The sequence below is a fragment of the Tachyglossus aculeatus genome, chromosome 4 (assembly GCF_015852505.1).
Source record: "Tachyglossus aculeatus isolate mTacAcu1 chromosome 4, mTacAcu1.pri, whole genome shotgun sequence".
In the NCBI taxonomy this organism is placed as follows: Eukaryota; Metazoa; Chordata; class Mammalia; order Monotremata; family Tachyglossidae; genus Tachyglossus; species Tachyglossus aculeatus.
The window spans coordinates 68,282,397-68,310,007 of record NC_052069.1 but is presented as its reverse complement, the minus strand read 5'-3'; the positions used below and the strand labels follow the sequence as shown (position 1 = coordinate 68,310,007).

The following is a 27,611-nucleotide window of genomic DNA, read 5'->3' as shown; positions in this document are numbered from 1 at the left end:
TGCGCTTCTCTTCTGCATCCCATCCCGTAACTGGGGGAGTCCCTCACGGCTCAGTTCTGGGTCCCCTTTTATTTTCCATCTACACCCAGTCCCTTGGAGAATTCATTTGCTCCCAATGTTTCAACTACCATCTCTATGCAGACGATTCCCAAATCTACATCTCCAGCCCTAATCTTTCTCCCTCTCTGCAGTCTTATAATTCTTCCTGTCTTCAGAATATCTCTACTTAGATGCCCTGCTGACACCTCAAGCTGAACAAGTCCAAAACAGAATTGCTCATCTTCCCACCCAAACACCCTGACAGCACCATCATGCTCCCTGTCTCACAAGCCTGTAACCTTGGCATCAAACTCAACTCATCTCTCATTCAACCCACATATTCAATCTGTCACCAGTTTCTGTCAGTTCTACCTTCACAACATGGCTAAAATCCACCCTCTCCTCTCTGTTCAAATTGCTACTATGCTGATTCAAGCACTTGTCATGTCCCACCTTAATGACTGCATCAGCCTCTTTCCTGACCTCTGCCTCCTGTCTCTCCCCACTCTAGTCCTTAGTACAGTTGTTGCAAGGATAATTTTTATAAAAAAGGTTTTGTCCATGTTTTCCCACTCCTCAAGGCCCTCCTGTAGTGGGCCACCCACCTCCACAAACAGGAAATTCCTTACCACTGATTTTAAATAACTCAAACACCCTGGCCCCCATCTTACCTAGCTGACTTTCTGCTACTAGCCAGCACACTCCCGTCACTCCTCTAATGCCAACCTACTCACCGTAAGTCGATCTCATCTATCTCGCTGCTGACCCTTTGCCCATTTCCCGCCTCTGGCCTGGAATTCCCTCCCCTTTCATATCAGACAATCACTCTCTCCTCCTTCAAAGCCTTGTTAAAATCACATCTCCTCCAAGAGGCCTTCCCTGATGAGTCGCCATTTTCTCTACTTCCTCTCCCTTCTGTGTCACCCTTGCACTTGGATTTTTACCCTTTATTCACTCCACCCCCATGCCCCAGTAGTTATGCACATATTCATAATTCATTTTAACGTCTGTCTCTCCCCCAGACTGTAAGCTCCTTGCAGGCACTGAGTATGTCCGCCAACTTTATTGTACTGCAATAGCTCAGGCATTTAGTGCAGTGCTTTGCACAGAGTTAAGTGCTCAGTAAATATCACTGAATTATTCACTGCCTCATTTCAAAAGCCATCAGTCTTCACTCTCTTGAGAGAATTTGATTTTCCATTATTGCAGGAGTCCAAATCACCCTCCTGCAAGTTGATTTTCCATGCCATGGAGTGCACAGACAACGGAGTTGGTTATAGCCAAATGTAACATGAATCCAGAGGAAAGGGACTGGCTGGGTAGGAGACTGAGCTGTGGGGAAAGAGAAGGGATGTGCCTTAATTTATTTCTAACAATGTCTGTCTCCCCCTCTACACTGTAAGCTCACTGTGGCCACAGAACATGCCTACTAACTCTGTTATACTGCATTTTCCCAAGTGCTTAGTATAGTGCTCTGCATGCGGTAAGCCCTCACTACATACCACTGATTGACTGATGTGGATAACGGAGGAGTTAGAGTCTGACTGATGTGGAGTGGCGGATATCGGAGGGGAGTTAGTGGGGGGCTCAGCCCAACTCACCTGAGCACAGTACTGGGACTTGGCGGCAGCAACCAGGAGTTTCAGCACCGGCTGAGACTGCGAGACCAGGGGGGTCACGGCGTGGATGACAGCGGTAAATTTGGACGGGGGTTTTAAACCTGGAGAGGAAACAGAGAAGACCTGCTGAATGAGCCTCTGGAAAACCATGCCTGCAGAATCAACTGGTTTTGCTGAAGGACCTCACGATGGTACCTCTCTCTTCCTTTCCCTGTTGGATCCCTTTCTGGCCCTTTTGGGCCTCCAATTACTGACTGACCTCTGGGTCTCCAAATACTGACTGCCTTTCTGGACCTTCAATTACGGCATTTGTGGACCTCCAATTTACTGACTGCACTTCTAGGCCTCCGATTGTGTCGATTTCTAAAATCCCAACATGGGTTTGTGCCTGCATTTCCCGAGACTTCACCAAAGGCTCTTCACAATGTCTTCATATCCGACAAACAATTCCTCTCCCCATCTTCAAAGCCTTACTGAAGGAACATCTCCTAAAGGCTTTCCCTGACTATGCCCCCATTTCCTCTTCTCCCACTCCCTTCTGCATCACCCTTGCTCTTAGATTACTCCCTTTTTTCACCTATCCCTCAACCCCACAGCACTGATGTATCCATATATTTTTCATTTATACTGATGTCTGACACCCTCTAGAATGTAAGCTCACTGAGGTCTGGTAACCTGTCTACCAACTCTGCTATATTGTTCTCCCCCTTAGCATGGTGCTCTGTCCACAGTAAGTGCTCAATAAATATGATTGATTGACTGCCTGCAGGAGAAAGATCATGCTATGCAAGGTACAGCCTGATGGCAAGACAGGGCTGCATTCTGTCTTCCTGGAGGAAAGAGACCACTGTCTCTTACAGAGACAACATCTTCAGAATTTAAATGCTTGGGATTGAGGCCTTGCAAGCAGGGCAATATATGCTTTTAGCGAAGGCTGACAGCCCTTCTATGACTCTCTTGTAAACTCTTAATTTAGAATGAGGAAAGAGAAGAGAAGGGCCATTTCGGAGTCTTTGCCAATCAACTCCTGTAATGACCCTCTAACCCTTTGTTCTATGTGATACTCAAATACAATTGGGATTAAAGGAAGTTCTGCAGAGATGTTGATCCCACACTCCAGAGTCTTGGGCTATAAATAATTCCCCACGTACCACTCGAAGGGAGGAAAGGGTAAGAAAGTTAAGATGACCGGATTTCTTTTCAGAAGGACACCATAATCATTTCCCCACCATGCGACACTCAGCTGAGGTCATCCTATCAAGACTCGGGAAACTGTCTGTGACACACACTCCAAAATCCAACCTCTCCCTCAGAGGCCTCCATCACGAGGGAAGTCACTCACCTAGGTTAGCATAGTAGAAAGGAAAATCTCCCAAGTATGATGAATACTGTGGCAGTACGAACAAACCTCCTGGGTGTTTGTTCCATATTACGCTGTTTCGTGATATGTGCTTGAATATTCTGTCCTGAATAATCTGGAAGAAAGAAACACAACCCAGGGAAAAAGGGGACATGCTGATTAGCCCACATCCAGAGACAATGAGGGGGTCACAGCCTGGAAGCAGATCATGGACAAGATTGCGCATCAAGGTTCCTCCCGGGGCAGCTATTCTAAGAAGATGACTATCACTGTCAATTATTAAGTGCTTACTCTGTGCCAAGACAGTATACAACACCAGCATAAATACAACATAGTGGATTTAGATACAGTGTCCCACAAAAGGTTCACCATCAGAATGGGGGACAGACGCAGAGAGCCATAAGATAATTTTACTTACAGCACCTGAAGTTAAAATTCAATGATTCTAGGCTAGGGTGTGAGTATGATACAGTGAGAGCTCATCAGTTATGTTATTTGCTAAGTGCCACATAATCACTGGCGAACTGATTTAAATGACAACAAAATAAAGGTGTGAAAACTGGTAATAAGAGGGGTTGTCCTAGGGCCAGTTCATGACTTCCTTTGGATCACAGAATCTGGAAGGGGGTACATTCAGAGTCAAACATTTTATCCACCTAAAAATTGCCTGCCATTTATGGGTTCGATCGATACTTTCTAGGATTCCCAATCTATGGCTTTCAACTTTGGGAAATTTCACCACCCATTATACAGAACCACGAGAAGACCAAAATGAATGTGAAATCTTTTATCTTTAATAAGTAATATTTTTCATTTAAAAATAATTTGACAAGTATCAAGTTTTCAAAGTTCTCACTGTGACTTGAAATTCAGCTTGGATCTTTTTAGCAGCCATCTTATTCTACAGGCTAACTGGGACAATTAATGGTAAGGCAGATTCTTTCCTTCTTTTGCTGAAACTCTTGATTTTAATGCTCTCAACAGTGAGAAATAAAGGAGGAGGAAATGGAGAATGAGGAGGAGGAAGGAGAGGAGGGGAAGCAGCAGCTGGGCCTAATAGAAAGAATATGGGCTTGGAAGTCAGAGGATCTGGGTTTTAATTCCAGCCCCATCATTTGTCTGCTGTGTGACTCTGGGCAAGTCACTTAACTTCTCTGTGCCTCAGTGACCTTATCTGTAATATGGGGATTAAGACTGTGCGCTTCATGTGGGACGTGAACTGCGCCCAACCTGATTAGCTTGTATCTACTGTACTCTCCCAAGCACTTAGTATAGTGCTCTGCACAAAGTGCTCAATAAACACGACTGACTACTTTGGCGCTTAATACAATGCCTGGCACACGGTAGGCACATCACAAGAATAATTTTTTAAAAAAGGAGAATGAAGAGGAGGAAGAAGAGGAGGATAAGGAAGAGGAACGGGAGAATAAAGAAAAGGAAAAAGAGGAGAGGTACGGGGACTATATTCTCTTCAGCAATGTTTCTATTTTTTTTTAGGTTGCATTGGCCAATTTGGGGCATTTAGTAACACAGTAAATGTTCATCTTAGATGCTGCCCCACAGGGCTCAGGAAATGAGGTGACCTGTTCTTTAATTACAAGAGAAGAGTCTTTATCATGGTGGAGGATTGTTTTTAAATTATTAGGAATTCCATTTATCTTCATTGCCTAGATTGTCCCCTTCGTTCTCTCTGTTTACTGCTGTCGTACATCCCCTTCCCTGTGGGATTCCATTGCTCACTTGTGGATTGCGGTTTATATCTTTTCTTTTGCTCTCCAAATTCATTATATAAAGATACAAACTCATTTCCATATGTTTAGGAGATCATGTACACAGTCTAAGAAGGAGGGAGGGAGTAGGGTTTACTTCCTCATTTTCCAGATGAGGAAACTGAGCCACGGAGAACTTCAGTGATTTACCCAAGGTCACAGAGCAGACAAGGGGCAGAGCTGGGATTAGAATCCAGGTCCTCTGACTCCTAGGCGCAGGCTTTTTCCACTAGGCTACCCTGCATCCCGAGCTGAGGAACTGGCTGGAGAAAACCAACAGCACCTTCTCTCATGGTAGATTTGCTCTCCTCTCTGCTTAGGGAGATGGGTGGTGGGCAGGATACGAGGCAAAGCCGAAGGAAGACGGGCAGAATGGGGTAGATGCCCAACCATCCCTGAAGCAAGCGTTCACTCTGAATTACAGTTTGGAACAGAATTATGAATTTTCCAGATCTGCAGGGGACCATGGAAAGTTTGTGGGCACTGGGGAAGTTTACTGTAGAGGAGAAGGGATCTTGGAAACCTGGATTTCCTCAGATGCTCTATAGAAGGGACTATTGGGTCCCTCTGTTCTCTTGAACTTTGGATCAAAACAACCACATACTAAAAGGAGGAGGCCTGTAGGAAGGATGGGGAAATCCAGCCTCTTTGTCGAGGACCAAGGAGGGGAGCAGGGTGAACACAGACGTCCCCTGGGGTGTACGTAGGCACCCAGAGATCGGGGAAACTGAGGTGGAGAGCTACTAGGATGTGCTCTGCTGACACTACCTCATGTCAGTTTATCCTTCTGCTAATTTTTGGAGTGAATAATAATGATGATATTAATGGCAATGACCATAACTACGGCATCTGTTGTCGTCCTTTCCCAGTGAGGATTCCCCCCAAAGTTGGGACTGATTAGTTCTAAGAGCCTTTTAGAAGTACAGACTCACCCTCCTTCAAAAACACCATCCTTGATCACCTTCCCCAGGACAGACACCTAGACTTGGCTTGTCTTCCATGGTGTACGTCATTTCTTCACTTTGAGTGTGCTATTGGCTCTACCTCAGAGAGAGGTTTTAATCACCCCAATGGTTCCCTTGTCCTTTCTGCTGCTTCTTCTGGAAGCCTGGGACAGATCTCTGGGCCTGAAGTCTCATTAGTGTAATTGAGTTTTATTGTCCTGCCCACTGGGTGGGTGACTGTGACTTCTGTTAGCCTGTCAGTGGCAGATGCCAAGGCCTTGGGCAAACTAACCAGAGGAAGCAGAATCAGTTTGAGATATTTTGAGAGGACAGGTGGGAGGAGGAAGAAGAGGAGGAGGATGTGGAGGAGGAGGAGCATCACTGTCCTGGCTACCCGCTGTTCTTTAAATAGTTTCCAGAAACAAATTCTCACAGGATCCCACTGAACAAGAATGACAGGAAGATGATCATTAACTCCTAATCCTTGTTGGCTACGCTCCTCTAGGATCAAACCATTCAAAGGGTCAGATGCTTTCCTTTTCTCACCAGTTTTCGTCTGTGGATTGTGAAAGAAAAGGATGGATTTCCTTAGCTGTAGGTGGGGTTGGGGATGGTAAACAAAGGTAGATGATGCGATCAAATAGCTAAAGGGCCTTCTTTTCCGGGAGTGACCAATCCCATGACATAAAACCCCAAGGTCAAGCAAAAGCGGAGTCCAGCCCAAGGAAGACATATAAGGGAATGTTTTTCCCTGACTAATAGCTGAGGAGTCTTACCTCTAGTGTAGTCAATACAATCTTCTCAACTGAAGAAAAATAAGCCTCCCACAAGAACTGTGTCTGCTGTCTAAGTGCTAGGATTTTATCCTGATGGATAGACCTGATTGTAGAAGGAATCTGTAAGACAAGGTTAGAACAATCAGCGCCTGGAGAAAACAATGTAACCTGATCAAATCAACACACCCTCGAGATGGGTTCCGCTTCCTCCCCCACAGTAACCAGTTTCAGGACTAGAGATCGATCCAACAGAGCAGGAAAAAATTCCACTTATTCCCAGAACACAGGGGTCTCGGAGCCTATTCAAGTGTGGCCGGATGTCAATCTGGAGCCCCAGTGATCCTTAATTTTGAACTTGATCGGGCGATTTCAGGAAGTCCGGCCCCTTTTCAGATGGTCATTTCCTTGGCGGAAATTGCCACTTCCCTGTCAGTGACACAGGAAATTGGGAGAGCAACTCCTCACCAAATCCCCCGGGGCACAAGAGTTTTTTCCTGGACCGACAATTTAACAAACTAGTAACTGCAGGACTCCAGAGTCTGAGAATAGCTCCACTCTCCAGGCATCAAAGGGGGCTGGCAAAGCTCAGCTGCTGCCAATGGTTATAAAAGGCCTCGCAGAAAGCATTTCCACATTTGGGAAGAGACTTGAATTTCAAGAGGAAAGTGGACCTTGTTTTGCTAAATCTCATCAGGAGGGGAAGAGGAGAAAACGCAGACCCACCCGCCTGCCATTCCCAAGACCTTAAAGAAGAAAATCACAATTATCTCTTATGGTACCACTGTTTAAATCAGGCTTAAGAATCACTGGACTTCCAGAAGTTATCTTCCACCATCAAATTCGGCCCACCCATTTTTTCAACGGATTCTTTCCCCTTCCTAATCACTCTCTAATCCCCAGATTGTGGTTAGACCTCACGATTCAGACCCCATGGACACACTACTCTGAACACTAAAATGGTAATAAGAAAAGAAGAGGAGAATAATGAATGTTAAGTTTCTCCTTAATGTATTAACCTCATCCTGCTGTATTCTACGCTCTGAAGTGTTTGGGTTAATACCTATTTTTCATTTTGGAGGCACAAGTCACTCTTGACTCTCTCATCTCTGGCCCAGTGCCTCTTTCTTCTCCCATGTGTGGAACTTCCTCCGCCTTTAAAAAAGGCAGGCCACAGCCCCTCCCCACCTTCACAGCTTCCTCAACACCATCTCCTCTGGGTGCCTTTCCTAGTCACGTCACTCCATCCGCTTCCCTTAACATTAATGACAGATCTGATCGTTGATTCCATTATTTATGCATTTTTTGCCTATATTTGTTGTAGCTATACTTTTTCTCATTTCCACTAAACATATACTATCTGCTCGCCTCCCCAATAATACCAACCTGCAGTATCTATTGAACACTTATTGTGTATAGAGCTCTGTACTGCTTGGGAGAGTACAACACAACAGAATTGGTAGACATGTTCCCTGCCCACAACGAGCTCCTCGAGGTCAGAAACTGGGATTTAGTAGCAGCAGCAGAAGTAGTAATCCATCAACCAATCAATGGCATCTACTGAGTGTTTACTATGTGCAGAGTACTGTACTAAGCACTTAAGAGAGTACAATACAAAAGGCTTAGTAGACATGTCCCCTGCCCACAATGAGCTTACAGTGTAGAAGGGAAGACACTTATATAATTTATAATATATAGTTTAAAGGTATATACATGACTGTTACATAAGTATTAGTAGCACTTTCATCTATACTCACTCCCATGGTGAACTCATTCGCTCCCATGGCTTCAACTATCATCTCTACGCTGATGACACCCAAATCTACATCTTCACCCCTGTTCTCTCTCCAGGCTTGTATCTCCTTCTGCCTTCAGGACAACTCCACCTGGATGTCTGCCCGCCATTTAAAACTCAACATGTCCAAGACTGAGCTCCTTATCTCCCCACCCAAACCCTGCCCTCTCCCTGACTTTCCCATCACTGTAGATAGCACTAGCAGCCTTCCCGTCTCACAAGCCCGCAACCTTGGTGTCATCCTTGACTCTGCTCTCTCATTCACCCCACACATCCAATCCGTCACCAAAACCTGCCTGTCTCACCTCCACAAAACATCGCCAAGATCCTCCCTTTCCTCTTCATCCAAACCGCTACCTTGCTGGTTCAATTCCTCATCCTATCCCAACTGGATTAGGGCATCAGCCTCCTCTCTGATCTCCCCGCTTCAGTCTATACTTCACTCTGCTGCCTGGATTATCCTTGTACAGAAATGCTCTGGGCATGTCACTCTCCTTCTCAAAAACCTCCAGTGGTTGCCTATCAACCTTCGAATCAGGCAAAAACTCCTCCGTCTCGGCTTCAAGGCTGTCCATCACCTCGCCCCCTCCTACCTCATCTCCCTTCTCTCCTTCTACAGCCCAGCCTACTCTCTCTGCTCCTCTGCCGCCGCTACCTTCCTCATTGTTCCTCATTCTCACCTGTCCCGCCGTCAACCCCTGGTCCACGTCCTACTCTGGCCTGGAATGCTCTCCCTCCACACATCCGCCACGCTAGCTCTCTTCCTCCCTTCAAAGCCCTACTGAGAGCTCACCTCCTCCAGGAGGCCTTCCCAGACTGAACCCCCCTTCTTCCTCTCCTCCTCCTCCCTTCCCCATCGCCCCCCAACTCTGCCCTACCCCCTTCCCCTCCCCACCGCACTCATATATATTTGTACATACTTATTACTGTATTTTATTAATGATGTGTATATAGCTATAATTCTATTTATTCTGATGGTATTGACACCTGTCTAATTGTTTTGTTTTGTTGTCTGTCTCCCCATTCTAGACCGTGAGCCCGTTGTTGGGTAGGGACCGTCTCTATATGTTGCCGATTTGTACTTCCCAAGCACTTAGTACAGTGCTCTGCACACAGTAAGTGCTCAATAAATACGGCTGAATGAATGATGAATGAACTTGAGTGCGTACTGGGTGGGGTACACTGCATTAAGTTCCTGGGAAGTACGGAATGATGAAGTGACATTTCCTTACACTCAAACAGGGGAGACTAACACAAAAATATTTATAACTAGAGAGGTCAAAAATAACAAAGCGCACATCCACACAAGGGTGCTCTTTTAATTGCATGTTCCAAAACATTCATTAAAGACTGCTAATGGTGGTACATGTGAATATTAGATTCAGACGTCCTCAGGGGGTTAAACTGTGTTGGTATTTGTTAAGTGCTTACTATGTGTCAAGCACACTTCTAAGTGCTGGGGTGTTGGATACAGTCCCTGTCCCACATAGGGCTCACATTCTTAATCCCCATTTTACAGATGAGGAAAATGAGGCCCAGAGAAGTGAAGTGGCTTGCCACACAGCAGACGGGATTAGAACCCGGGTCCTTCTGACTCCCAAGCTCGTGCTCTATCCATTAAGTCAAGCTGCTTCTGACCGGGCACACTGGAGGTGACAATGGGTTAGAAGGAGCTGAGGAAAAAATAGCCCAACAGCGATGGATTCATTTAATCGTATTTACTGAGCGCTTACTGTGTGCAGAGCACTGTACTAAGATGGATGTGGTCAGGCTGTGTGGAGCTGGTGGTAGTTTACAGGGACCCTCTATGTGTGAGCTTTCTTCACTAAAGAGGGCTTTTCTGCGCAGCAGAGAAGCTGAGGCTTATGAAGTCTCCTTACAACTTGGGCAGAGAGTGATTCACATTTATTATTAGAGAAGCAGCGTGGCTCAGTGGAAAGAGCATGGGCTTTGGAGTCAGAGGTCATAGGTTCGAATCCTGGTTCTGCTAATTGTAATTTTGGTAAGTCACTTAACTTGTCCGTGCCTCAGTTACCAATGGGGATTAAGCCTGTGAACCCCCCGTGGGACAACTTGATCACCTCCCCAGCACTTAGAACAGTGCTTTGCACATAGTAAGTGCTTAATAAATACCATTATTATTATTATTATTATTCTTCACTTCCTGGGCTCTGGAAGTTACCAGTTGTCTCCCTATTCCCACTCCGTAAATAGTTTACATCTACCTGTCTCCCGCATTATATTGTAAGTTCCTTGCTGACAGGGACCATAGCTTTTTACCTCTCGTACTGACTCGAGTGCTTAGGCCAGTGCTCTGCACATGATGGGTGATCATTGATACTCGTGATTGATTGGGAGAGAGGAGTCCCTCTAGGTTCTGTGACAAGCAGAATTAGTAATGATCAAGACATTGGCTCCGCTAAACTGAGGTGGAAAACCTGGTTTTGAGTTTTGACAGGGTGAGGAGGAGCTGGGAGAGGGTGAAGTGAAGTAGCTGGGCTGGAAGGGGGGACGAAATGAGGGGCAGGCAAGGCCAATGGAGAAGTGGTTTTCAGTGGAGGAGGGGTCTCTACTGCTAGCCATGACCTCACTCGCAGTAGAAATAGGATCAATCTTTAAAAATAATAATAATAATGATGATGATAAGAATGGTTTTTGTTAAGCGCTTACAATGTGCCAGGCACTGTACTAAGTGCTGTGGTAGATACAAGCAAATCGAGTTGGACAGAGTCCCTCTCCCATGTGGGGCTCATCTCAAACCTCACTTTACAAAGAAGTGAAATGATGATGATGATGGCATTTATTAAGCGCTTACTATGTGCAAAGCACTGTTCTAAGCGCTGGGAAGCTTACAAGGTGATTAGGTTGTCCCACGTGGGGCTCACAGTCTTCACCCCCCATTTTACAGATGAGGTCACTGAGGCCCAGAGAAGTGAAGTGACTTGCCCAAAGTCACACAGCTGACAGTTGGCAGAGCCGGGATTCAGACCCATGACCTGTGACTCTAAAGCCCGGGCTCTTTCCACTGAGCCACGCTGCTTCTCTAAATGACTTGCCCGAGGTCACACAGCAGACAAGTGGTGGAGCCGGGATTAGAACCCATGACCTTCTGACTCAAAGGCCTGTGCTCTAGCCAAACACTGTGCAGATCACTTCACTAAGAAGTGTGGCTTAGTGGAAAGAGTTAGAGGACCTAGGTTTTAAACCCGGCTCCGCCACATACCTGCTATGCGTGACTTTGGACATGTCACTTAATTTCTCTGTGCCTCAGTTTCCTCTTCTGCAAAATGGAGATTCAATATCTGTCTCTCTCCCCACTAAACCATGAGTCTCATGTGAGACCTGGTTATCTTGCACCTAGCCCAGTGCTTAGTACAGTTTTTGACACATAGTAAGTGCTTAACAAATGCCACAATTATTATTATTATTATCTTCTCCCACTCCCTTTTGGGTCACTCTTGCACTTTTTTTTTGGATGGTATTTGTTAAGTGCTTACTATGTGCAAAGCACTGTTCTAAGCGCTGGTGGGATACAAGGTGATCAGGTTGTCCCACGTGAGGCTCACAGTCTTTAATCTCCATTCTGCAGATGAGGTGACTGAGGCCCAGAGAAGTTAAGTGGCTTGCCCAAGCTCACACAGCTGACAAGTGGCAGAGCCAGGATTCGAACTCTTGACCTCTGACTCCCAAGCCCGTGCTCTTTCCATTATGCCAAGCTGCTCTCTAAGCACTTGCATTTGCTCCCTTTATTCATCCCTCCCTCAGCCCCTCAACACTTAAGCACATACCTGTAATTTATTTATTCATATTAATGTCTGTCTCGCTCTCTAGACTGTAAGCATGTTGAGGGCAGGGACTGTGTCCACCAACTCTGCTACACTGCATTCTCCCAAGCGTTTAGTACAGTGCTCTGCACACAGTAAGTGCTCAATAATTACGACTGACTGAAATTTTTCTTTATGGTATTTGTTAGGCACTTACTATGTGCCAGACACTGTCCTAAGCCTTGGGGTAGCCACAAGAAATCAGGTTGGACAGAGTCCATGCCCCACACTGGCCTTACAGCCTTAATCTCCATTTTACAGACGAGTTCACTGAGGCCCAGAGAAGAATAGTGACTTGCCTAAGGTCTCACAGCAGACAAGTGGTGGGGCTTGGATTATTGTTACTAAGCACTGGGAGAGAATACTCAATTGGGAATTAGACAGGGTCCCCGGTCTCACAAATTCCTCGGCATTTTTATTTCAGCCAAGAAAGAACTACCTAGAGGGAAAATAGGTGACAAAATCCCGCAAATACTATAGGCACGAACATTTGCCAAGGATGGAGTGGTCAGATGCTCAGCTAGCACTGCTTTTTATTCCCATCATGGGGGGTTTTCACCAAAAAGACAAATGTCTCTGGCCCAAAAGGCACTTATATCTGATTGGGCCCAAATGGACAATTATCAACACCTGTTATTACTCCATTTGCATCCCCCCGCCCCACCTGCCGCCCAGCAATGGCTTATTGGAAAGAGCACGGGCTTGGCCATCAGAGGACATGGGTTCTAATCCTGCTCCGCCACTTGTCTGCTGTGTGATCTTGAGCAAGTCACTGAACTTCTCTGGGCCTCATGTGTAAACTGGGGATTTAGACTGAGCCCCACGTGGGTCAACCTGATTACCTCTGTATCTACCCCAGTGCTTAGAACAGTGCTTGGCACATAGTAAGTGCTTAATAGGGAAGCAGCATGGCTCAGTGGAAAGAGCCTGGGCTTTGGAGTCAGAGGTCGTGGGTTCAAATCCCGGCTCCGAAACTTGTCAGCTGGGTGACTTTGGGCAAGTCACTTAACTTCTCTGGGCCTCAGTTCCCTCATCCGTAAAATGGGGATGAAGACTGTGAGCCCCATGTGGGACAACCTGATTACCTTATATCCACCCCAGCGCTTAGAACAGTGCTAGGCACACAGTAAGTGCTTAATAAATGCCATAATAATAATAATAAATACCATAGTTGCTTTTATTACTAGATACACAGTCACTCCCACATCTGGACTTTTGTGTTAGAAGTTATAATTCATAATGGTGCTTTAATACACATGCAATCCTTCAGGTATTGTGTACACCAGGAGAGAGCTTGTCTTGGTCTGGTTAAAAGAAAGACAGTATGGTCTAGAGAGGTTGATAATATTAATAATAATAACAATTGTAGTATTTAAGTGCTTACGATGTGCCAGGCACTGTACTAAGCACTGAGGTGGAAACAAGCAAATCGGGTTGGACCCAGTCCCTGTCCCACGGGGGGCTCTCAGTCTCAATCCCCATTTTACAGATGAGGGAACTAAGGCACAGAGAAGTGAAGTGAGTTGCCCAAGGTCACACAACAGACAAGTGGTGGGTCCATGATTCAAACCCAGATCCTTCAGACTTCTAAGCCAATGCTCTGTCTAAGAAGCCAAGCTGCTTTATCCAGGTCTGGGGGTCAGAGGAGGACCTGCTTTCTATTTCTAGTCCTGTTACTCCCCTCTGTGTGACCACAGTCAAGTCACTGAAGCAGGGTTGCACAGTGGAAAGATCCCGGGCTTGGGAGTCAGAGGTCATAGGTTCAAATCCCGGCTCCGCCACTGGTCAGCTGTGTGACCTTGGGCAAGTCACTTAGCTTCTCTGCGCTTCAGTTACCTCATCTGTAAAATGGGGATTAAGACGTGGGACAACTTGATCACCTTGTATCCTCCCCAGCACTTAGAACAGTGCTTTGCACATAGTAAGCGCTTAACAAATACCAAAATTATTATTATTACTTAACCTCTCTCCTCTGCCAAATAAGGATAATAATCCCTGCCTCTCCCTATCTCCCAAAGATTTGGTGAGCACCAAGTGAGAGTGGTCTGAAAAAATAAGCAAGCACTGGACAATCTCAAAGTAAAATTCTTTCAGCTAGCTGCCAAGACACAATGCTCCGAGTTGGAATGTAGTTTGGTGATTAGTTATTAATTTGCTTGCCCATAAAGACGGTTGTGGGAAAATGATGGATTAATATCAATCTGGCTGAACTGTTTAGAAAACAGTAGAGAAGGGTGATGGCTTAATAAAAGGTCACTGTGAGCACAATTATCCAAGTCGACCAAAGTAGCCACCGGAAGGCTGGATTAAGCTCTCCTGGTGACACGCCCAGCATGAAAATATGCAAATAACAACATATGAGCTGTTCTAAAAGAGGAAATGAAAAATTGTAACATAACAAAACATTTCCCAGAGCAGACATTTGGGCCATGTGCCAGCTCTTTAAAACCATTGTTAACGCCAGTGCCAGTGACTGTTCAATATGGAAGCAGCTGTGCCGAAACCAAACTGCATGTTATAGGAAAAGAGAAAAAAAAATAACCCAGAGAGGTCGGCATTTTACAAAAAACAAAATAAAACCCCAACCGCCGCCCACCTGGCAAGAAAACAGTGGCAAAATGGTGTTTTAGAAAAAAATGACATCCCACTCTTAGGGCTACTGAACACGGTTGTGATTGGCTAACAGTAGACCTGATTTGCTCCCTTTATTTACCCCTCCTTTGGCCACATAGGACTCATGTCCATAATTTATTTACTTTTGTCATTGTCTGTCTCCCCCTCTATCTGTAAGCTTCTTGTAGGGGTGTCTATCAACTCTGCTATACTGAACTCTCCCAAGTCCTTAATATAGGGATCTGCCCACAATAAGCACTCAATAAATACGACTGATCAATTAACTGATTAGTGGTTTGTTTCAGGCTCGTTGTTTTGGCCGAGCCCTCCCTTTAGCCCTGAAGCATCCTCTTCCCTCAGCCCAGTGAGGGACCAGCCAGAAGCGGACAGTAATGGCAGAATGGATCTGTGGGAAAGGCCATATTATAGACAGGAGCACCCAAAACACTTCATAGGTACTTGGGTTATTAGAATAAAAAGGGCTTTGCCATCTTTAATCACTAGCAATGGATCTCACTGATGCTTTCTCTCTTTCTGTTAACTGAGGACTCTGCTCTGCTGACAGCCAGGCCCAGAAACAGAAGAAGCAACATGGCATAGTGGATGGGGCATGAGCTGGGAGTCAATTTCGGCTCCACCAGTTGTCTGCTGTGTGACTTTGGGTAAGTCACTTCACTTCACTTTGCCTCAGTTACCTCATCTGTAAAATGGGGATTGAGACTGTGAACCCCCCATGGGACAAGAGACTGTGTCCAACTTGATTTGCTTGCATCCACCCCAGTGCTTAGTACAGTGCCTGGCACATAGTAAGCGCATAATAAATACCACAATTAGTATTATTATTAGATGGAATTGAAAGGCGGAGAAAAAGGACGAGGGAGAAAGAGGGAAAGACCTACACTGATGTCCTTGAACAACGACAATAACAATAACAAAAAATGGAGATTTACCAAGAATCTCCCACCTCTTTTAACGGACATCTTTTCCGTTTCAGAATATATTCCAGTGAGGTGGACAGGTCTAGCGGAGGAAAGAAACCCATGTCTGACTACGGGGCTTCACATCACAAGGTCACGGATGATCGGCTCATGAGAAAGATTTCCTGACAGGGCTGTTCTGTGGTGGGGTCACCTCCCTCGGACATCAGGTCAGCGTGGCCGTGACCAGCTGATCTGCTGAAGGCCTCGGCCCATTTCTTACCTGTAACAACAATCTTTCATCGCCTATGATGGCTGCTTGGTTCCAATCGATTACTTCAGAGAACGGCAACTCCCACCCATTGCTCAGCATCACTGGGACGCAGGCAGCCTGGAACAGAAAAAAAATATATATATTTATATATTATTGCCGTGAAAAGAGAGCCCACTGGTCTTTATGGGCTCTTTCAGTTGCACCTATGGGAACCCAGGCATTTCCTCTGCAATTTGGAACCCAGACTCTAACACCAGAAGAAAAAAATAAGCAAAAACAAAGGTGGATATCTAATGAACCTGGAAGGCTTCTCTTTAAAATTTAATGCAATGAAAGGATATCCTGACTGTGTCCTGTTTGAGCCAGATTTTGCAGTTTATGAGTCCTGTGACCCTTATTCCACTCTGCCTTCCCTCACTGTCTCCGGTGGGTGGGAATGCAGCAGAGTAGCCTACTGGAAAGAGCAAGGGGTGGGAATCACAGGACCCTGGTCACTTCATGCCTCTGTGCCTCAGTTTCCACATCTGTAAAATGGGGACTGAATACCTGTTCACCCTCACTTAGACTGTGAGTCCCATGTGTGCCTGAGCTCATTATCTTGTATAATACCAAGTATATACCCAGTGCTTTGGTATGGTGTTTAACACATAGTAAGGGCTCAACAAACACAACATTTATTATTAACGAAGGCCAGAATGCCCCCTCCATCAACGGGACAATTCCACCTAACGAGGGAGCCTGGATCATGTTACCTTTCCTGGAACTGGGAACTGGTTCTACCCACAGGAAAGAGAATAAAGGCTGCAATGGGGAGGATGAGCAGGAAGGGGCAATGGTCAAAACAGAGGAAGAAGAGCTCTGCACACAGTAAGCGCTCAATAAATGACTGAATGAATGGAGAAAAGAGCCTGCGCCTAGGAGTCAGAGGATGACCTGGGTTCTAATCCCTGCTCCGCCTTATGCTTTATGCCCGCTGTATGACCGTGGGCAAGTCACTTAACTTCTCCATACCTCAGCTACCTCACTTGTAAAATGGGAATTCAATACCCAACCTCCCTCCTACTTAGCCTGTGAGACCCAGGTGAGACAGAGACTGTGTCCGACCTGATTAACTCATACCAACCTCACCGCTTAGTACAGTGCTTGGCACAAAGTCAGCGCTTAACAAATACCATAATTACAATTATCAATTATAAGAGTGGAGTCCACCCACAGACATTTTAACATGGCTCCATCTGCAGCCCAGATGGAGAATGTGGGGAGAAGATCCTCATCCTCTTTCTTCAGTTGGATCCGCGACTGAGCTGAGAAAAGTCTGTAAGTTTCCGATGGAGCCCGTCCACGTTACCCGGTGAGCAACAGCAGACAGGTCTCCAACAGATGAGATTGATCCCTCAGGGGTCTGACCCGGCCCAAGTGAGGAACGAAGCAGGATGCTGGATTAGCTCCAAACCTGCAGGCCTCGGTCCTGCCGAGCCACTGAAATACCAGGTCAGACAAACGGAACTGATCTGGCCAGCTTAGGGTTTGAAACTCTCTGCTCCATACTTGACTGGGAGACGGACTAGATGATTTTGCTTTTAGGGAGAGAGGGTGACAACTGATGTGGCCCCATCTTCAACCATGACCTGCAACATTTCTGTCTTCCCCCGGCCAAAACAATGAAAGTTCTAGACTTGGATAGTCTCTTCTGTAAAGGTTACTTTACTTTAGAGCTGTGACAAAAGTATATTTCTCGCCTCTCGCCTCGTTCTCGCCTGTCCCGCCGTCGACCCCTGGCCCATGTCCTCCCCCGGGCCTGGAATGCCCTCCCTCCGCCCACTGCCAAGCTAGCTCTCTTCCTCCCTTCAAGGCCCTACTGAGAGCTCACCTCCTCCAGGAGGCCTTCCCACACTGAGCTCCCTCCCTCCTCTCCCCCTCCTACCCCTCTCCATCCCCCCAGCATTACCTCCTTCCCTTCCCCACAGCACCTGTATATATGTATATATGTTTGTATGGGTTTATTACTCTATTTATTTATTTATTTTACTTGTACATTTTTATTCTACTTATTTTATTTTGTTAATATGTTTTGTTTTGTTCTCTGTCTCCCCCTTCTAGACTGTGAGCCCACTGTTGGGTAGGGACCATCTCTATATGTTGCCAACTTGTACTTCCCAAGCGCTTAGTACAGTGCTCTGCACACAGTAAGCGCTCAATAAATATGATTGAATGAATGAATGAATTTCTGAGCACTAATGAACTCAATTTCCACAGCTATCTTCTCCCTTCTCCCAGCCTGCCCCTCCCCAGGGGCTCTACTGAAAGAGACAGTCCGATTGAATCTCCCAAGCCCTTCCTGGTGGGTTCCTGAGGGCAAGAATCATATCTACTTACTCATTGTACTCTCCCAAGCGCCTGGTACATTGCTCTGCCCAGAGAAAGTGCTCAATAAACACGACTGATCGATTAAGGGCCCTTACCTGCAGGGCCTCCAAAAACCTGAAGGATCCAAGCCTGCGGCCCCGGGGCACCAGACAGAAAGTGGCATTGTGCAGCATTTCCCGATAATCATACCTGTAGGAGAAGAATAGACATTTAGAACACCACCATCTTTATAAATACCCATTCCATTCCCAAGGAGACCACTACTCTACTGTACCCTCCCAAGTGCTCAGCCCAGTGCTCTGCACATGGTATGCGCTCAAAATAAACCACTGACTGGTTGATTGGAAGCATCCAGGCAGCCAAGGTCATCCTGGGCCTTCAACTCCCACTCGGGAAAACTTTACCATGGCTTCACATTTCTTAATCTCCTTTTAGCCGGGGCAGGGGGCGGGGGGGGGGGGGGGGGGGGGGGGTCCTTTGAGCAAACTTCACGGGGCAGGAAAATTGGTTAGACTACAGAGGAGAGGAAGTAAATCTAAAGAAGAAGAAACAGTAACCCAGAAAGCGAGTAGTAGTTCTTTTTTTTTTCTTCAGGGAAGTACCAGCAGACAGCCTCCTCTTATGCCATAAAATTAAAGGCCAGAAGTACAATTGTAGCCACTTCATTTTTACCCATTGCTTCAAAGCCACCACACAGAAAGAGCTGTCTCAAGCTTGTTATGAGGCGGTTTTCACTTTGGTAAACCTAGAAAACTGTCCTGGTCCAGATCTTGGGACTCAGGAGTTAAATAACTTTCATTTCCCAAGAGCTTCAGCTGCCCTGGAGATAGGTGCTGCTTTGACAGTAATTTCTGCCACCCAAACTTTCTAATAGTCTCATTTAATCATAGCCTGGAGGCACTGGAATTTATCCCCCCCTTTTTTGATATTGGTAGGTGCATTTATATATTTAAAGCCAAGGTCTATTTTTACATTCTCACATACACTAAGTGTATGGGAGTAAGCCAATTTTCAATTATAAACCCCAGCACTTAGGAAAGGGGCAATTTTTTTTTTTTTGGCCAGGTCCCGTTAGCTTAAATAAGCATGTATAGCTGATTTGCACAAGAAAAGGTCACCGTGAATGGATTAAGACTATCTCTATTGAGAGTAAAATAAAACCCTGGCTGCATTAATTATACTACAAAACAGACTTCAAAGTGGAAGAGATTTTTAACAGGGATGGTATTTAGCTAAATACAAAAAAAAATGAAATCACAGTGGTAATGGTTTCTCTCCCTCACTCTGAAGTGAGTACGACAACTGGCAACCATCAATTTCAATCTGATCCTTCCCGGACTATGAACAGTGTATGGCAAAGAGCAAGAAGGGAGTTTTAAAACCAGCTTCTCCCACATGTTGAGCGGTCGAAAGCCTGTCAGAGTTTACTGTCTGATGGCAAAGGTGAGAGCTCACCTCCTCCAGGAGGACTTCCCAGACTGAGCCCCCTTTTTCCCTCCTCCTCCCCATCCCCTCCACCCTACCTCCTTCCCCTTCCCACAGCACCTGTATATATGTTTGTGCAGATTTATTACTCTATTTATTTTACTTGTACATATTTACTATTCTATTTTTTTTGTTAATGATGTGCATCTAGCTTTATTTCTATTTATTCTGATGACTTGCCACCTGTCCACATGTTTTGTTTTGTTTGTCTCACCCTGCTAGACTGTGAGCCTGATGTTGGGTAGGGACCGTCTCTATACGTTGCCAACTTGTACTTCCCAAGCGCTTGATACAGTGCTCTGCACATAGTAAGCGCTCAATAAATACGATTGAATGAATGAATGAATTAAATGCCCCCAACCAGACACGCTGAGAGGCTAGAATAGTAAACCTATACATCCCCATCATTAGTCTACTAAAAAGGTAAAACATCATTAACCTTCTGCGTCACAACGAGCTTCAAAAACACCATCTTTGGGATTTGCTTGCCATGGAAGAGAGGGAACCAAACACCAGTTTATCAGGAGAAGTCAAGTGTAATCAATTGTGTTTTTCCCCACACCCCTCTTCTGCTCACTCAGCTATGGGCTTCCTTGAGGAGAGATCCCCCCCATAAGGTTTCCCCTGCAAATTTCTTGCAAGCTGGCACCCAGAAATTGGAAATCCTCCTTTATCTCCAGACCTTTCTCAATCACGGGCTCTTTCCGAGCTCCTTCAGTGCTCAACACAGAGGGCCAGGCTCTAGTTGAAGGTAGGAGTAACCTGCACGGGCGAAAGATGCCCATTAAAAACCATCGTTTCCCCTGACCCTGACAAGAAGCATCAACAAAGCAATGTCTGCAGCTCCACAGCTGCGCACTGATGATGGAAGCAATACGACGCAGCAGAAGAGATGACCGAAAGTGTCAAGCACGATTATAAGGAAACTGGAGCCGGAGGAGAGGGCAAGTGTGAGCACTTGAGAGGAAGAGGAGCTGGCTGTGCAGTTCCCCTTAGACCGGAGCGCTGTTTGTGTTCAATGACACATCGGGATGCTGCTGTTCTGGTCTTAGCACTGTGATGCTGAGAAGGGACCAGTTACACAGACCACCAGCTCTCTTCTCTCTGTGTCCTTGTGAAAAGGAAGTCATGACTCTTGCCATCCTTTTCTCTCCTCATGACAGACGGGTGGATACTTCCCCAAGCAGGGACACTTCTGTTTTTAATGGACTCTCTCTCAATCAATGGTATTTACTGAGCGCTTACTTTGGGCACAGCACTGCACTAATTGCTTGGGAGAGTACACTGCAACGGTTTCCTCCAGCTTATCCCCCACCCCACCTTTCCAGGCTATTTATCGGCATTGGGTAGAATCCATCTTCCCCTACTGCCCTTCTGATCCATGGAACCAGGTCTACTGACAACCAGCACAAAAGTGAAATATAACTGTGTACGTATCTGTTTCCTATGTCTTTATCTGTAATTTATTTAGTTATATTAATTTCTGTCTCTCCCTCTAGACTGTGAGCTCACCGTGGGCAGGAATGTCTGTTTTGTTGTTATATTGTAGTCTCCCAAGCTCTTAGTACAGTGCTTTGCACACGGTAAGAGCTTAATAAATAATAATAATAATGATGACATTTATTAAGCACTTACTATGTGCAAAGCACTGTTCTAAGCGCTGGGGAGGTTACAAGGTGATCAGGTTATCCCACAGGGGGCTCACAGTCTTAATCCCCATTTTACAGATGAGGGAACTGAGGCACAGAGAAGTTAAGTGACTTGCCCAAAGTCACACAGCTAATTGGCAGAGCCGGGATTTGAACCTGCAACCTCTGACTCCAAAGCCTGTGCTCTTTCCACTGAGCCATGCTGCTTCTCTAATAAATATGATAGAATGAATGAAAAATAGCGCACCGAGTGCCAAAGAGCCAACACGGTGATTTGGGAATGAGATTTGCTCTGAAGTTATTTTGTTATAGGCAACTTTGCCTGGCTTTAAGTCAGACAACCCCGTGGGTAGGTAGCAAGCTCCGAAGTCACTCACTTCCCTGATGAACTCCATCTTAGTTCCTGAGTTAGAAAACAGCAGGTACAAAACAGTGCCGATCTGGGGGGGACTAGCGCTGCCCGCTGCTGGGGTCAACGAGGTGCTTACTTCTCTGGGCCTCCCCTCCCTACCCCCCCCCCCCACCCCGTCTTACCTCCTTCCCCTCCCCACAGCACCTGTATATATGTATATATGTTTGTACATATTTATTACTCTATTTTACTTGTACATATTTATTCTATTTATTTTATTTTGTTAATATGTTTTGTTTTGTTGTCTGTCTCCCCCTTCTAGACTGTGAGCCCGCTATTGGGTAGGGACCCTCTCTATATGTTGCCAACTTGTACTTCCCAAGCACTTAGTACAGTGCTCTGCACACAGTAAGCGCTCAATAAATACGATTGAATGAATGGATGAAGACTGTGAACCCCCCTTGGGACAACCTGATCACCTTGTAACCTCCCCAGTGCTTAGAACAGTGCCTTGCACAAAGTAAGTGCTTAATAAATGCCATCATTATTATTAATGCTCTGGCACTAGGAATTCATTTATTTTTATTCCTCCTGAGCGGATGCTTCTTAATACAATCTGTCCATGGCGCATGCCAATACCTAAAATCTTTTGGGTAAGTCACTAAAATCAGGGTTGGGTACTTTTCTTGATCCTTTGGCGCTCAAGGGAATTCCTGTGTCCAGTCTTCTGCTATGGAGCCTATTTACATTCATTCATTCAATCGTATTTATTGAGCGCTTACTGTGTGCAGAGCACTGAACTAAGCGCTTGGGAAGTACAAGTTGGCAACATACAGAGATGGTCCCTACCCAACAATGGGCTCACAGTCTAGAAGGGGGAGACACACAACAAAACAAAACATGTGGACAGGTGTCAAGTCATCAGAACAAATAGAATTGAAGCTAAATGCACATCATTAACAAAATAAATAGAATTGTAAATATGTACAAGTAAACAATATGTCTCTACCCAGAAACTGGTGGCAGCAGGACTTTAGGAACATCCTTCCTCAATATTAGGCAGGGAGCTAGCATTTTGAGGTCAGCTGACAATCTGAAAGCAGCTAGTGTGGCCCAAAAAAACCAACATGGGAAACTTGGGTGCCACTCCCAATCATTTAATTAATCAATCCAGTGGAAAGAGTCCGAGCCTTGGAGTCAGAGGACCTGGATTCTATCCTGGCTCTACCACTTGTCTACTGTGGTGACCTTGGGCAAGTCACTTCACTTCGCAGGGCCTCATTTTTCTCAACTGTAAAATGGGGATCCTCTTTCCTACTCAGATTGTGAGTCCTTCTACACTGTGAGCCTGTTATGGGCAGGGATTATCTCTCTATGATGCTGAATTGTATTTTCTAAGTGCTTAGTACAGTGCTCTGCACACAGTAAGCACTCAATAAATAAGACTGAATGAATGAACTGTGATCCCCATTTGGGACAGGGATTATGTCTGACCTGACTGATCTGTATCAATCCCAACAATTAGAACAATTTTACACATAATAAGCACTTAACAGATACCATAAACAAAGTAAGCACTTAATGTATGCCATAATTAACTAACTGAGGCCAATGGGCTATTGGATTCCTCCAAATCCACACTGGAACTGTCCTTCATAAGCTCTCACTCTCAAGACCCACTGAAATTCCAGTTTTCAAAGATGTATATCCCTGCTGGCCTCATGATGGTGACCCGCTAATGACATTTATTAATGCTGGGATGAGCTTTTTTGAGAAGACACTGCTGTATCGCACTGCATTCCAAAATGGGAGGCGGCAAATGAAGGAGAGCTTAGGGGGTGTATATCTGCCACACACAAAACCCCTCTGGTTAGCAATAAAGCATTGCTGGAAATGTTAATTAGCCAGTTCAGAAGTTGAATAGGGAAATGAATGGGGAAAAAAATCCCCTCAGACCCCAAAGCGATGATTACCAAGAAAGACGACCCCATGGACCACTTGGGGAGGGTTGAGAAGCACAAAAGCATCACTTGGTTCCAGCCATTCCAAAGGCAGGACTTGGCTTCTAATCCTTTTAGGTGGAAACCCTTTTGGCCAAGGGTGCGTACCGGTCTCCTGAGCCGGTGACTGATTAATGGCCACCACAAGCAGTTGGCCTTGAGAGATAAGTTATTTCTTAGTGGGTCCAGACACTTCCATCTAGACCCCTTCATGCCCGGGAGCAAATTTAATAAATAAAAAGGAACCTGGAAGCAGACTGCCCTGTGTCCTCTGCAGGGGCGGAGGGAGGGCTGGAGAGAGGCAGAGGGAAGAGGAGGAATAAGGTGAAACGGAAGAAAAGACGAGTAGGATGAAATCTCCTCAGGAACGTGCCATGTGTCAGGCTGCTGCCACAGTCGTCTAAACTAAATGGGATTTGAAGAAATCCCAGGACATCCTAAACCACGCCTAGCATCCTCTCCCCCTTCCCATCCCCCCCCCCGCCCTACCTGCTTCCCCTCCCCACAGCACCTGTATATGTGTTTGTACAGATTTATTACTCTATTTTACTTGTACATATTCACTATTCTATTTATTTTATTTTGTTAGTATGTTTTGGTTTGTTGTCTGTCTCCCCCCTCTAGACTGTGAGCCCGTTGTTGGGTAGGGTCCGTCTCTATATGTTGCCAACTTGTACTCCCCAAGCACTTAGTACAGTGCTCTGCACACAGTTTCTAGACTGTGAGACTACTGTTGGGTAGGGACCGTCTCTATATGTTGCCAACTTGTACTTCCCAAGCGCTTAGTACAGTGCTCTGCACACAGTAAGCGCTCAATAAATACGAGTGAATGAATGAATGAAAGTAAGCACTCAATAAATACGATTGAATGAACTGAATGAATGACTAGTACAATGTTAATCAACACGCATTAAACGACAGAAGCAAGATGGCCTACTCTTCAAAATCTGACTCGTTACCAACCCCGTCGCCCTAACTAGAACTCTGAAGGACTCCAGTCCGTCAGCGCCCATCCAACATCCCCTCAGCCGCTCTGAGATCTTCGGCAACTTTGACACAAACGGTTCCCAAAGGGCGACTTGCTCCACAGACCCGCTCTGTCTCCTGATATGACTATGAGAGTTTAGGCCCAGCACGGCTCATCCGAGCCAGGGACAAACAAATCCCTTTTCCGTCCTTGTGTTCCTTTTCCAGGGAGAACTCGAAAATGTGACTAGAGGCTCACCGGGAGCTGTTCTCCACAATGATTTAGTACATCACGTTTGCAGCAAATGCCTGTTTAGACAGCACCAACAAATAGCCCTATTTGTAATCAATTCTAATTCATTCACAGTTTAATTGAAACCGTCCCCTCCCCCCGCCTGCCCCCCTCAGCAGAGAAAACACGTCCGACGCTCCCATCGATCACACGAGCGTAAACACCGAATGCTTGGCGGGCAATTATCAGGAGGAGAACCGCTGGGCAGAGGAATGCTGCTATCGCTTCCCGTCTCCAGTCACACAATTCTTCTTGCCGTGCCAGCCTTGATCAACACACACATTACTCAGATGCTTGGAATTCCCAGTCCCCGTTCTCTTCACTGGGGCAGGGGGTTGAACAGGCCGCTGGCAGGGACCAAGCAGACATACTGGACATTCTTTGTGAAAACTTAAGTGCTTTCCTTTGTTAACTGCCCTTACGCGATTGGAAGACACCCTGGGAAACATCAAGGTGTTTTCTTTATTACCAAAGTCACTGTTTTTCCTTCCTAACTTTCCCCATCACTGACTCCTGCCTAACCATATGCCCTGCAACATTCCCCCTTCCACTCTCCTCTGCCGTCCTCAAAATGACCTTCTTGTGGGGACAGACACCCAGATCCCATTAATTTCACCCAGACCGAAGAGCCCATCCTGGCGTCATTTTTTCCCTGGAAAAGGCGACCGAAATGAGAAACGGGCAGAAGGAAGTTGGGACCATGGGCCAACTGGGACTTGAGCAGCTGTAAATGATGGTTATGTGCAATGGGGGTGACACAGATGCAGTTTCACCCTAAATGTACCTCTAGAAGGAGGGTGCAAGTGGGGCTTTCTGTCGTGGCTATATTCCTACCCTGCAGGGTAATGAAGTGGTACAGCCCAGTGGAAAGGCGATGGGGTCAGAGGACCTGTGTAGTAATCATGGCTCCACCACTTGCCTCCTCAGTGAACTTGGGCAAGTCCGTAAAATGGTAATTCAATGCCTAGTTTCCCTCCCCCTCAGGCTGTGAGCCCAATGTGGGACAGGGGACTATGTCCAATCTGATTATCTTGGTTCAGCTAAATTGCAACTGCATTTTCTCCCCGGATCCACTCACGACTTTTCATTTTCCCCAGTGGCTCTCACCCTTTAGAAATGCAGTGTATTTTCCAGTAGTATCTGGACTGGCTAAATTGCTTCCAAGGGCAGTTATGAAACCTCCCACCTGATACCATGGGGTTCAATCACTAAATTAATCAATCGTATTTACTGAGCACTTACTATATGCAGAGCACTGTACTAAGCACTTGGGAGAGTACAATATAACAGTATAACGGCTGGTAGAGTTAGCTCAGGGGTTGCATGTTTCTTGCAGCGTGGCTTAGTGGAAAGAGCCCGGGCTTTGGAGTCAGGGGTTCGAATTCCAGCTTTGCCAATTGTCAGCTGTGTGACTTTGGGCAAGTCACTTAACTTCTCTGTGCCTCAGTTCCCTCATCTGTAAAATGGGGATTAAGACTGTGAGCCCCCTGTGGGACAACCTGATCTCCTTGTAACCTCCCCAGCGCTAAGAACAGTGCTTTGCACATAGTAAGCACTTAATAAATGCCATTATTATTATTATTATTAATCTTAGTTGTACACGGCCCTAGGTTTTGACTCAATCCATCAGCATGTGGATTCTTAATGCAGTTGGTTCTAATAGAAGCTTCCAGCTCCCTCACAGGGAGAGTCTGTCACACGAAAGGTCTTGTAGCTTGATTTCCATTAAGTTCTAATGGTTTTTAACATAAATATATGGCAAGCAGAATAGTCTAATGGATAGAGAATGGGCCTGAGAGCCTAAGGACTGGGTTCTAATTCTGGCTCTGTCATATGTCTGCTGTGTGAGCTTGGGCAAGTCACTTTACTTCTTTGTACCTCGGTTAACTAATCTGCAAAACGGGGATTAAGACTGTGAGCCCCAGGTGGGACAGGGACTGTGCCCAACCTGATTACCTTGCCTCTACCCCAGGCCTCAGAACAGTGTTTGGCACATAGTAAGTGCTTAACAAATACCAGTTGTTATTATAACCTTCAAGTGCCAACTGGCGCCGAACACATGACAAAAGTATTTATTATTTTTTATATAAATGTCCATCCCACCTAGTCCGTAAGCTCACTGTGGGCAGGGAACGTGTCTGCTACCTCTGTTGTACTCTCCCAAGCGCTTAGTCCAGTGCTCTGCATGAAGTAAGGGTTCAATAAATACCACTGATGACCATGGTGAGTATAACTTGCTCTGTCGAGGGCTGTGCGTCAAACCAAGAGCTCCCAATCAAGCAATAGGTCTTCCCTGACTAAGCCCCTCCTTTCCTCTCCTCGCACTCCCTTCTGTGTCACCCTTACTGTACAGGGTAAGTGTGCAAAAAATACGACTGACACAATTCGATGAGTGGCTTAGTTGAAAGAGCACGGGCTTGGGAGGTTGTGGGTTCTAATCCCGGCTCCGCCATTTGTCAGCTGTGTGACTTTGGACAAGTCACTTCACTTCTCTGGGCCTCAGTTATCTCATCTGTAAAATGGGGATTGAGACTGTGAGCCCACGTGGGATGACCTGATTACCTTGTATCTAC

General features: G+C 45.9%; 1 protein-coding gene across 1 annotated transcript in view; it reads right to left on the bottom strand.

The window, feature by feature from the left end:
• Positions 1 to 27,611, bottom strand: part of EXT1 (exostosin glycosyltransferase 1) — a 326,600-nt gene that overhangs the window by 21,982 nt on the left and 277,007 nt on the right. The window contains exons 2-6 of the mRNA XM_038744716.1: positions 18,390 to 18,483; positions 15,937 to 16,044; positions 6,508 to 6,627; positions 3,001 to 3,133; positions 1,641 to 1,759 (exon numbers count right to left, since the gene is read on the bottom strand). Of these exons, the coding sequence (XP_038600644.1) occupies positions 1,641 to 1,759; positions 3,001 to 3,133; positions 6,508 to 6,627; positions 15,937 to 16,044; positions 18,390 to 18,483 (574 nt within the window). The remainder of the gene's footprint in view (positions 1 to 1,640; positions 1,760 to 3,000; positions 3,134 to 6,507; positions 6,628 to 15,936; positions 16,045 to 18,389; positions 18,484 to 27,611) is intronic.